This window comes from Ailuropoda melanoleuca, chromosome 3, assembly GCF_002007445.2.
Source record: "Ailuropoda melanoleuca isolate Jingjing chromosome 3, ASM200744v2, whole genome shotgun sequence".
Lineage (NCBI taxonomy): Eukaryota > Metazoa > Chordata > Mammalia > Carnivora > Ursidae > Ailuropoda > Ailuropoda melanoleuca.
The window spans coordinates 10,456,298-10,469,265 of record NC_048220.1 but is presented as its reverse complement, the minus strand read 5'-3'; the positions used below and the strand labels follow the sequence as shown (position 1 = coordinate 10,469,265).

At 44.4% G+C, this 12,968-nt stretch overlaps 1 protein-coding gene across 2 annotated transcripts in view; it reads right to left on the bottom strand.

The window, feature by feature from the left end:
- TNFAIP8 (TNF alpha induced protein 8) overlaps positions 1-4,117 on the bottom strand; it is a 111,730-nt gene extending 107,613 nt beyond the window's left edge. Inside the window, exon 1 of one of the 2 annotated variants that reach the window (XM_019795525.2) lies at positions 3,962-4,117. Coding sequence is in view for 1 of the 2 variants with exons in the window: in XM_002915453.4 (XP_002915499.1) it covers position 3,962 (1 nt within the window). In the remaining variant the exon portion in view is untranslated. The remainder of the gene's footprint in view (positions 1-3,961) is intronic. The other variant, XM_002915453.4, reaches the window with a different exon arrangement.
- Positions 4,118-12,968: the final 8,851 nt, after the last annotated feature.

The following is a 12,968-nucleotide window of genomic DNA, read 5'->3' as shown; positions in this document are numbered from 1 at the left end:
TGTTTACGGAAACTACAAGTGGAATTTTGGATTTAATTCCATTCTCTGTTATTAAAGAAACAAACCTCGATGTGTTTATAATAGTCAGCGTGGGGTACTTGAGCAGAGGCCCATTCCTATGATCGCTCGTCCATTTTTTTTTCCTTTGTGGTGGGGCAGATCCCTGTATGCCTGGCCCCCAGGCACCTTGAGAGAAACATCCCCATGTCAGTCCATCACCTCTCCTGTTCTAGATAAAAAAGCACACCCCAGGAAAACAAACTTGTACATGCCGATCCAGCTTTGCGGCTGGTTCTGAACATCCACGACCTTGGTTCTGAACCGTAAATACTTGCCTCTAGAGAAAAAGCAACGGCTCTCTAAAAGGATGGGTGGACATTACTTGATTGTAGCAGAGCCCGTGACGTTTTAAAACACGTTTCTCAGGTAACTTCTCCACTCGGCATGAAAGGCCAAGGAAACAAAGTCCTCTGGAATTGGGCTGATTGCAATTACATCCCTGGCTATTTGAAATGGACATCAGAAGAAAGGTGCTTATTTCAGTTTCTTATTTGAAAATGGTTCTTCTATCCTAAGGAAGTGCCTTTACTTCCCTTTGTGAAACAGAAGAATTCTAAACCCACTTTTGCCACCGTCAACTTACATGCAGGGGCCCGTTCTTACCAACATTTTCCTGCAATTTGCCAGCCCTCCTGTGAACACGAGAGGGTTATGCGGTGCTGTGCACACAGGAGGAGCTTAATAAATGCCTCCCATGTGAATGAACGGTGCTCCCTGCCCACAAGCTGGCTGAGGGGACACACCTCCAGATTTGTGTAACAGTGGACGTTATGGTCTTAGACTATAGGCCAGATGGTTTCTCAGGTGCCTGGATGCCTCTTGTTCCTAGAATTATCTACCTTCCACTTGTAGCTCATTTCCTCCTTTTACTCCGAAATGTCGAACGCATACTAATGTCCACTGGCTACTACTATTTGACCCCATTTATGTTTTGCAACAAGGTTCGCTGAATTTTTTTTTTTTTAACCCTCAATCATCCATTTCAGCTGTTGGTAAGCACCACTTGCGGACAGAAGTCTAGAAACCTCAGTCAACTCAGACTCCAGGGCCAGAGTCATCAAAACCAGGGACAGGAGAGCGGAAAGGAACTGTTACCCACAGAGAAACATAAAGGTTGGGGTGTTAAAAGCTCCTTTTTAGTGTTTGTTCAGAGTTCTTACCGTGTGCATTTGGTATTGAATGCAGGATGTGGGCAGCGTGAGGAGGGGCGAGGTGATAAAAGTTAATCCTTCCCCACACACAGTGCCTTCCATCAACTTCTGTCTCAGAGCTGAGCTGACTGAGAATGCCAAACGGGGGTCAAGGGTCCATTTTTTTTTAACCCAGGTTGGTCCTGTGCATGGCCCCAGGGCCCAAGTCAGTGGTCCTGGGACTGGGGTTGCACGAACACTGCCTTCCCTCTCTGTGAGAAAACAGGTGATCCTCCCCTACTTCCCGAAGGTTCCCCCACTTTCCCTCCCTTCCATGTGTGCAAACATGGAGGGGATGGGGAACAGACTCTTCTGAGAGGTGCGCCAGCAAAGTTCAGTCCTGACTGAGAGCACATGAACTCAAGGAGGAAATGTCTTTGCTCCCAGAGGCTGTCCTAAGCAGAAGAGGATTAACTGGATCTGTGAACTCCGGGACCTCCATGGTGCCCAGCACGGTGGAGGCTCAACGGCGAGGAGCAACTATCTGAAATTCCCCAAGCCAGAAACCATCTAGAAACCCGCCCCTCCTCCACATGGCATTTCCTAATGAGCGCTGTTTGGATGCAATCATTTCTCTCCACACATCCTTTCCTCCAATTTCAACAGAACGAAGAACTGCAGAGAGCAGGCCTCATAAAGCGCTCTTCCGGCGGGGACACGCGCACCCTCAGTTTCTCGGCCATTCTGTGGGGAACCCAGAACGGCACTGTACTCACAACACCTTGCTACAAAAATGAACACTGTATCTGGCAATAAAGTCAGAAACGGAAAATTAAGGGCCAACGAAGATGAGATTTTCCAGCTCACGCCTCCCCATTTCTCATTGAATTTAAGCACGCGAGACCAAAAGGCACAAGAGATTAAACTCTCCCTTAAAGAACAAAATTCCAGGGCCCGCTTGTGCAGAATCACTACGCTTTGGGGGGACCCTTCTCACATGCAGTGATTTCTCAATGATTCTTAAATTATCCGATAAACTAGATGAATATAATGGTTTATAAGGCCTACATCTGGTCATGCAAAAACGGTGAATACAAAACGGTCAATATCTAAAGCATTCACATTTTACAGGGAGGTAGGTTGTATCCACTTCCCGAAACTATTTACTCAAATAACAGGTAGAAACTCAAAAGGTGGGCCAAGGGTGGGGGAGGCAATTAACATGTACCAAGGGGAACAGCCATCCAAAAAATCTACAAAAAAGCTAATTGTGTTACCAGCTAGAAAATTAGCAATAACTTGCTGACTTAACTCCCCATGACAGATCTAATTAGAAGGTGGCAATAAATGTTTCCAGGTGTTTAATTAAGTGTGATAATTATTTCTTTCCTTTAAGAGAGATGGAGTCATATGTTTACATTTCATAGCATAATGTTTCCTTAGTTAAAACACTGTGGAAACACTTTTGTGTAACACAGGATTGAAACCAGGATAAAAATATCTGCTGTGATAAGCAGCACTTAAAGTGATTTATCAGCTCTTGCTTTCATATGCCAATGTACAATGGCAACGTAAAGGCTGCTCTGTTCTGGTAATTTCCTTTAGCCACACAGCTTTCTGCCACCCTCACACCTCAATGAAAAATTTCTATTCGACATGTCATTTCCCTATAAGCATGTCTTAAATGAATTCTTATCAAGGAAGCGGGGAAATTTTATGGGGATCTCTACTTTCACAGTAAGAACATAGCAAGAATAAATGAGATACAGGAGAATTCGGAGACTATTAGAAGTGGATGGACATCCTCAGCAACTAGGGAATAATTTTATGGATGGATTCAAGTACAGGGCGGCTATCAATTAACCTTTTTTTTTAAAATGCAGAAATGTACTCTACCTTGCGACAGTATTGACCACCCCGCCCCCCATAAAATAATTTACAGAGGGATGGAATTATCAGTCTTAAGTAACTCAAGGATTTTGTTGCAAGGCTGGGCTCTCAACTACTGTCACCTTCCTTTCATCATCCCGCAGGGTCTGCTCTAACTACTGCTGTGTTTTAGGAAATCAGTTGGCTTTAGCATCATGGTGTCACTGAATCAGTAGACATCCTTTAGGTGTCAAAGTTTGGTTGGTCAGCCTGGTCTTGAACATGCCTATCTATCAGCCTCCCTGGCGCTCATCAGGTGTTCCTCCATCAGGTGCTTAAGGCTCGAGTGTCACACGAGCGCGCGCAAGGACACACACACAAAACTTTCTTCTTTAAAGGCAGTCTCCCCCGAACGATCTCGAGGCAAAAACGCTAGTGTGCCCGTTTTACAATGCAGGGTTGGATTACAATCTCAGGCCAGCATCTCGGTCTGCAATCTGGGGCATCGTGATAACCCGGGCAGTCCTTTGGACAGCCTGAGCTGTTAACAGGCGGCATGACATATAGCGGGGGCCGCGTCCACAGAAGGAAGGAAGGAACCGCAAGTGGGGGCTCAGAGGAGGACGTGGAAGTGAAGGAAAGGGTCGGCCCGAGTCTGTAGGGGCTGCTAGCCCGAGGTCTCAGGCAGTCGCCGCGACGCAGAAACTGGGTAAAACTTCGGGGAGTTTCCCGGGCTGTGCGCGCCTGCACACACACTTACACACACTAGCTCACAGGCACCCACTCACTCCCGAAAGTCTGGGGGAGCGGAAAGAGAGCCCCCAGGGGCAGCCTGCAGCCCAGCGACCCGGGAAGCCCCGAGAGGGTGTGTGTCAGAGACTCGCGCGCTAGGAGTTACTTACTCGGAAGAGAGGGCGCGGTGGCGCCGGGACACAGAGGCGAACCTGGTGATCTGACGGCGCGGAGTTCCCTAGCGGCTCGCACGCTCGCGGGCTTCCGCGGACGGATCAGCAGAGCGCGGGCCTGAGCCGGAGGGAGAAAAGGAGGCAGGGAACGGGGGCGGGGCGGACCAGGCAGGGGGAGGAGCGAAGCGGCCGAGGCAGGGCAGGAGAGAGGGAGTCGGGGGCGTGGCCACGAGGAGCTAGGAGTCCGGCGGAGGAGCTGCGAGGAGGAGCTAGGAGGGTGGGGGCAGAGCGGGCCGGGAGGGGGCGGGGATACAGGCGGGGCTAGACGGTCGGGGACGGAGCTTAGAGGAGGAGCCCGGAAGCTGGGGGCAGAGCGGGGCAGGTAGGAGGACCCAGTGGCGGAGATGTGGGAGGAGCTAGATTGTCGGGGGCTAGCCACGAGGAGCAAGAAGGTCGGGGGCGGAGCTGAGAGGAGGAGCTAGGAGTCCCGGGGCAGAGCCTGAGGGGAAGAGGAGCCCAGAGGCGTAGAAGTAGCGGGAGCCGAGGAGCGACGGGGCTAGCAGAAGGACCGAGGAGCTTAGGGGAGGGGAGGAGAAGCCAGGTATCCCGGACTGGGCGAACCCAGCCTGACACTAGGTTGACGCGGCAGGTGCTTCTAAGGCAGAAGAGGGCTGGACAGCGGCCTGGGAGCTGGATCCGGACTGGAAGGAGGGACCTCTGGACGCGAGGGGTCAGGACTGGCTTGAGGAACACATTCGGGCCTCTATTTCTTCAGTCGGAAAAATGAGATAACCAGCCTCATAGTGTATTGAGACGGTTAAATGAGCTCATGCATGTTTACCGTGCCTGGCACGAAACAGGTATGCATGACTGTTACCGACTGTTGCTATTATTGTTGATTAGAACTATCCATATAAGCCCCTAAATCCCACCTGCTCTTACCTTTTTTTCCCTTTTTTTTCCCCTTTCCAGCTTCTACTGGCCTTAAGTCTACCCAGCGATGTCTGACGCATTCATGACTCCTGGTTGCCATTCGCAGAGATTGCAGGGCTTCCTCTCTCAGTTAAAGGCTCATTGGCTCCTGGGAAGCCGGTCTGGTCTCAGCCGCTTCCGTGGAATTCACTGTGACTGCTTCTGCTTGTGGGGGCAGAGGCTAGCTTTCCCCCGGAATGGGACAGAATCTGTTCCTTCCTTCTGCGAAGGAGCCCCCACTCGGGGTAGCGGTTCATGAAAGTGCTGACCTTCGTGGGAGCACAGCGAATCCATCCACACCGCACACATTCATGGTGTGCTCTGTGCAGAGCGCTCTTCATAATACTAGCAAAACTTAGTACTTGCGGGTCACCGTTCTAATCCTCACAACAGCCTATAATGTAGATTCTAAGGCTACCTTAATTTTACAAAGGGAAAGGGGGGTATAGTAAATTAAAATAGCCTGCCCAGGGGCGCCTGGGTGGTGCAGTCATTAAGCTGCCTTTGGCTCAGGGCGTGATCCCAGCGTTCTGGGATCGAGCCCCACATCAGGCTTGCCGGCTGGGAGCCTGCTTCTTCCTCTCCCACTCCCCCTGCTTGAGTTCCCTCTCTCGCTGGCTGTCTCTTTCTCTCAAATAAATAAATAAAATCTTTAAAAAAAAATAAAATAAAATAGCCTGCCCAAAATTACACATTCAGGAAGTGGCACAGTATGGCTGGGAGACAGATAATTAAACATTTTGTAGGTGAAGTAGACCAGAAAATCACAACGCATTCATGTTTAATGCCCCAAATAAGAATATGGACAAGGTTCAGTGGTGTTTAGAAAAAAAAACACTGTCCTGTGGTTATAGCTATGGGGAGGAGAGTGTCAGGAAGGCTTCCTGGAGGAGGTGAGGTCTGAGCTGGGTTTGGAAGAAGGAATAGGAGTTTCAGGAGCAGCTACAGGTGGAGAAATGAGCACAAACAACAATTTTCAAGTATTCAGAAGGGTTGGGAAAAAGTAGAGTGTAGATTGGAATGAAGCTAAAATAACAAAAGAGGACCAAATCCAAGTGTTTTTGTTGTTGTTGTTTTCTCCTATAGGAGCTAAAGAGCATTAATTTGACCCCTGGTTAGTAGAAAGCCAGAAGGATTTTAATCATGGGAAACACGTCAATTGTTGTTCCAGAAAGTTTAATCCGAAAACAGCAAAGAGAAAGCCAGAGTCAGGAAACTTGCTTATGAAGTTACTGAAATCTGACAGGTTTGGATACTGTGGTAGGCAGAATAATGAATCCGGGAAGGATGTCCACTCCCTAATCCCTGAACACTTTGCAGATGTGCTGAAGTTTAAAAACAATGAGATGGGGAGCTTATCCTGGATTATTTGAGTGGGTCTAATCTAATCATGTGAGTTCCTAACGTGAGAGAGTGGGTCAGAGAGATTCAAAATATGAGAGGAACTGGACCTAGTTCCGAAGCCAAGGAATGGGTGGCCTCTAGAAGCTGGAAATGGACCTCAGCCAACAAAAAGTGGGAATCTCAGTCCTACGGCCACAAGGAAGTGAATTCTGCCAATAACCCAACTGAGCAGGGGAAAGGGCATCTTCCCTTAGAGCCTATGGAAGGGAACTCAGCTCTTGAGGTGACACTTTGATTTTATCCTGTTGAGACCCACACTGGAATTCTGCCCTACAGTACTATAAAATAATAAATTTTGTTGTTTTAAAACCTTATATTGGTGGTAATTTGTTTGACAGTAAAAGGAAATGAATACAGAAGCTGAAGGCCTACACTAAGTGGTTGGAAAGGAGATGGCTCATGCAGGCCCTGAAACCTGATGGGATGTTGGGGTTGAGGGAAGCAGAGTCATCTAGGTTGATTCACAGGGTTTCTGGTTTGGCAGGCTCAGCCTTTGGTGGTGCCACCCATTAGAGGGAGGGACAAAGGCATTGAGTTTCTAAACACTTTTTGAGTCTGCAGTGACACAACTAAATTAGGATTAAGAGTCTGTACACTCCCATCCTTCCCCGCCCCCAAATAATTAGAAATGATTCCTGCCTGAATGCCCACGGGCAGTGATATTTGTCACCACCAACTGAGCACTGTTTTGTGTATCTGCTCTGTGAAAGCTGGATTGACTTAGGACAAAGCAGGAAGCGTTAAGGAGACCTGGCTTCTGCTGTCTGGGATAGGAGGAGGCGACTGTCTGCATGACTGCTGTGAGAGTCAGCCAGTGTGTCATGGTGTCTGCAAACTCAGCTCCAGGAACTGTCCCCATTGTTTCACTTCTGTCTCCCTTGTTCCCAGCTGCACCCTAAAACAGCACTGCCCAGAGCCCCTTCTATCTTTATCATGGTTTTATAATACATCTTCAATGCTCTTTTTTTTTTTTTTAAATATTTATTTGACAGCGAGAGAGAGAGAAAGCACAAGCAGGGGGAGTGACAGAGGGAGGGGAAGAAGCAGATTCCCTACTGAGCGGAGAGCCCGAAGTGGGATTGACCCTGGGATCATGACCTGAGCCGAAGGTGCCAAAGGCAGATGCTTAACCACTGAGCCACCCAAGTGTTCCTCCCTTCTCTTTTATCCTCAACCTCTCAAGCTCTATACTTTCCTTGCAAAATTTTAGGGGAGCTCAGTCGGTTAAGTGACCAACTCTTGGTTTCGGCTCAGGTCATGATCTCAGGGTCATGAGATGGAGCCACATGTCAGGCTCCGTGCTGAGTGTGAGGTTCTCAGCCCCTCCTCCCACTTACATGCACTCTCGCTCTAAAATAAATAAATATTTAAAAATGCTAAAAATAAAATAATGCAAAATTAGAAATTCCCCATGGACCCTGCCACCTTCTCTCACCACAACCCACTTTACTAGGGCCATCTAGACCTGACAAGCCACAGGACCTGCTAATAGAAACATTGCAGAGGGGCCATCACCTCAGGGCTTACTTTAGGGGGCTGGGGAAGGAGAGGGACTCTACAGTCTCAGGCAACTTGCATTACTGTCTTAAAGAACTATTATTCTTCCACCATATTTCACAGTGTGATCATTTTTAAAAGTTAGAAAAGTTATTAACTTTCCTATCTTACTTGAGCAAATAAACACTTGGATCACTTCATTTCAAATTAGCTCTTGTGTGTTTCCAATGTGGGGTCATAAAAAAAAGTATTGGCATCCAGGAATCTTCTAATCACTAGTCTATTAGTGAGTGGCTAAATATATTATTAAATACTTGTTGCTCCATCTGGATTAATGAATCCTCCCAGACCAAAAACCCAAGACACAAGATCCCAAGACCCTATAAATCACACAAAGTAGAGATAGCTGTAACTCTAGCCACCTGCCAAAAATACCTCTGTGCATACCTGTTTTTGCTTCTACCAGCTGAAGGTAGGAACTAACTTTAGATACATTTGTAAGTTTTAAAAAATCTTCTGATCCTGTTTCTCCTGTCCTCTCCTCTCTCGTCTGAAATCTCTACTGTGCTTACTGAGCAGCAAAAAAAAAAAAAAAAAAAAAAAATTTTTTTTTTTTTTTAGTGCAAAGAACTAGGTGGTAGCATGACATGTGCAATAAAAATGTATGCACATATACTCTGGGCGGAGAGTGCGAGTGACTCGTATTGCCTGGATGAACAGGGAAGATTTCACAAAGAAGCTTCCATCCAACCAAGTCAAAAAGGATGAGTTTTCCAGGCGGGGACAGAAGGGTTCTCCAGGAAGTGTGGAGAAAGAGATCATCAGGTCTAACATTTTCCAGCAGGCTAAAAGCACTGAAGCAAGGCTGTGCACCTTAAACACAGCCGAGGGAAATGCTTATGTGGTCTTCATGCTTTAACCACATTTTCATGCAAGTCTGTCAAAGAACGTGCCTGATTCAAAACAGGGCTATAACTTCACCATCCTCCAAACTCATCATCTGACGGCTGCTTCAACTCTTTCCAAGCCTATTTCTCTTTTCAGAGCATTATCATAACACGTCATCTTGTCCTTAATGTAACCATGAGTAAAGAGTATATGCATTTTTCCAAATAAAGATGCAGATTGGGTCGGGTAGGAGAATTGTTCAATGTCAGGCAAACTAGAATTTGAGCATAAAATAAAAATTTTGGAATCAAATTTTGATCTTTGGGATCAAAATTTTTATCTTTTCTATTACTTCCATAGACCACACCCCAACTCATAGCTAGTACAGATCACTGGTGATTACATCTTCATCAGAGTATTTTTATCTCTTTATTCAGAATTACTTACCTTCTATGATAAGTCACTAAAATGCACCTCTTCTGAAGAAAGCTTGCTACAACTATTGCCTGCATCCAAGGGCGACTTTATCCACAATCTTAGCTGATTCAATCAACCACCCTCCCCATGAAAATGAGTTCTCTCCATGTTTCCAGATGTTCAACCTTTGAGCCATTCTGTATAGAAACTAAAGTGCTGCCCCTAGTTAGAACCCTTATTTTTCTGTGGTTGCACCACTGGACTCCTTGTCTACATAGGTTCTTCCTCACCTGAGGTTTTTTCTTTTTGACTCTCTCAAATCTCACTTGAGCCTATCCCAAACACTACAAAGCTTAGTTTTGTTTTGTCTTTGGCCGTGTAATTCTACTTTGAAGATTTTCTCCTACAAACACGGTCTAAAATCCTCGGAGTTCTCTTGTGTACTTACCCATGAAATGCTAGTCCCAGTTGGCAACCCTGCGCTTGATTTTAAACCAGGAAGGCTCCCACCTTACTGCTTGAATTCTCCCAGCACAGCACCCTCACCTGGTGGGCTCTTGTTCTCCTGGAATAATAGCCTCTCACTTTTCCCTCCACTCACCAATCTTCAGAGTGAAGAGTTGCTGTGCCAGCTCCTTGTTATGTGGGATTATCTGTGTCTGTGTGAGCACGCATGCCTCTGTCTACATAACAATGGCCTCATGGATATATATATTTTTTAAGATTTTATTTATTTATTTGGCAGAGAGAAAGGCAGCCAGTGAGAGAGGGAACACAAGCAGGGGGAGTGGGAGAGGAAGAAGCAGGCTCATAGCAGAGGAGCCTGATGTGGGGCTCGATCCCAGGACTCTGGGATCATGCCCTGAGCTGAAGGCCAACGCTAACAACTGAGCCACCCAGGCACCCCTCATGGATATTTTTTTAAATTATCCAATATTGTAGTCGATTACAAATTGTCTTGGAATAGAGACACGACCAATGTTGTGTTTAAATCCTTTTGTCGAGATTTCAGAAAAATTCAAGGGTGTGCCATGTAGACCTTTTCATGAGATACTAGAATTTCTAAGAATCTTAATGTGGTATACTAACTATAGCAATCTTGGAGGAAGCTCAAGGTAGGTAAGAGCTCATTTCAGAAAAAGAAGTGTGAGTGTGCCTTTTTTCCCTGAGTGGATTAATTAATACAGAAGAAACACACAAAGGTTTTTAAAGCAATTTTACTAGAATGGACAGGAATAGCACAAAATGTAAAGAGGATTCTGAACCCTGAAACAACTCTTGCCAAGAAATAGGCCAATACTTTTTCAGTTAAAAACATGGGCCACGGGGCACCTGGGTGGTTTAGTCGTTAGGTGTCTGCCTTCGGCTCAGAGCATAATCCCAGGGTCCTGGGATTGAGCCCTGCATCAGGCTCCCTGCTCTGCTGCGAGCCTGCTTCTTCCTCTCCCACTCCCCCTGCTTGTGTTCCCTCTCTCACTGGCTGTCTCTGTCAAATAAATAAAATCTTAAAAAAACAAAACAAAACAAAACATGGGCGGCTTTTACAGAAAAAAGCTCACTCAGAATTTAAAGGAAAAAACAGCCCAAGGGAGGGGCCAAGAGTTGTGGAGAATTAATTTGAGGATTACTCAAGGGACTGGTGACTTCTCAGCTAAACTTCAGAATCTCAATGGACTGGGTACCACTGTGTGACTATTTCCCCTCTTTTAGAGTGGGAAATAGTCATACTACCTCTGTCTCACAACTGCATGTTCGGTGTGTGCAAGGCACATAACTATCTCATTAGTTCATAGGTCTCTAGACTGAGAAGTACTCTACACAAGGAACCTCATTCAAGGAGCCAAATACACACTAGGACTTGACTTTGATAATGGGATCCTGGGGCTCAAGCCTGACTTGGAAGCGATAACAGGATGAAAATACTGGAGTTTTGGGGAGTATTTTGCATGTGGGGAGAGAGATAGATTTTAAAATGATTTAACACTTATCCGGGACCGATGTACTGTACTGCTTAAATTCTGTTACATAGGTCATACCTACACTGGGTGGACAATTGCGCAGGAGTAAAACATCTCTACTGTGGAAAGAAATGGGTTATCACACCAATGATTTTATCACCCATGTGTATTTGCTGTGGGAGAACTTAAGAAATATTTCTTACTACCAAGAGCCTTGTGAAACAATGTGATACTCTGATGGCATGAGCTATACACATTTCTATAAGACCTTTAAGTAACAGATGTTCAACTTTTTCCAGGTACTCCAAAGGACAACATTTTAACCTTTCTACTTAAATACATATTAAGCATCAAAACATCTCAATCCAAAGAGTATTCTTGACAAGGCCACTTCAGTCAACAGAGCAGCTCTCAGTCATTAAGTACTATGTGGTTTAAAGATACAGATTTTCTCTCTCTATTTGATATACTGCTACTGAGGTTCAAAGGAGTTTGGAAAAGTATTAACTCCTTCTTCCCTTCTCCCATGTTAAACTTTTATGTATTCCTCCATACATATTTGTCTGTATATACATATAGGACTAAAAAACCTAATACAATATGGGGTATTTACCTTTTACTTAGCAATTTTTCTCACGAACCTCTTTTTAGATCAACGGATACCAATCCGGCATTCTTTTAGTGTTGAGAGTATTCAATTCCATGGATGTTTGACAATTTAACCATTTACCTACTAATTAACACTTAGATTTCTAGTTTTTTTTTTTCCCTCCAGATAGTTCAATAAACATCTATGTACACATATTTATGTGCATAGGTGCTGTTATCCTTGTAGGATAAGTTCTCAAGACTGTTTAGTGAAAGTATGTGCATTCAAACTTGACAGGCATCTAGGTGACTGCGTGGCAACTTACTCCTACCAGTAGTGTTTCAGGGCATCTGCTTCCTTATATCTCCGCCAAACTGATGTTGTCCCTTGACTTTATACCAATTTGACAGATGACAAGTGGTATCACATTGTTGCTTTTTTTTTTTCAACATTCCTTTTACCATTAGTGAAGATGAACATAGTTTATACTTGCTTTTCCAATGTCCTGTTCTGTGAATTGATCTCTCCAACAATTTCATTTTAAAGTTCTCTATGCATATGTGGACATTAATAATTTTCCTATTACTATACAAATAGTTCTTATAGTCTACCTGTTCTTTTAACTTTGACGATGGTCCCTGCCATGCCATTACGTATTTCTGTTTAATAAAATTTGTCTGTCTGGCTTTCCAACCCTGTTAAAAAGATCATCACCACTTTAAGATTGTATAAGGACTTTCTTAAAGTGGGTATCTTTGTATTATACTCCAACTGTTGAGATCAGTGTGAGAAATTCTTGCAATTTTTTAAAGTAATTTTTTAAAAAAGGAAAAATCAATTTGGGCAAAACAAAAGAACAACAAAGGAGGATGGAATTGACTGTCCCATGATTCTACTTAAGAAAAATCATCCATTTCAGAAAATGAGACTTGCAATGTTGTGAACTTTTCCATCATTACAAAGCCACATTCTCAGAAAATGCACAATTTAAAAAACATATTTTGATGTACCCATTCCATTAATGTGGCTAAAATTTTACATGTATGTACATCATTTTATACTTAAATATACATTTCAACTTTTTAGTCTCACCTTTTTCTGAATAAGGTTTATATATTAAGTTAAAAAGGAAGAACAAGATATTTAGGAAAATTACTCAATCCTTCCTATATTTACCAAATATAAATACAGAAATTCTCTATCTTAATATGTTACATATACTTTAAGTCAATTAAAGTTGCATAAATATTACTTAAAACAATAGCATGCTAAAAAAAAG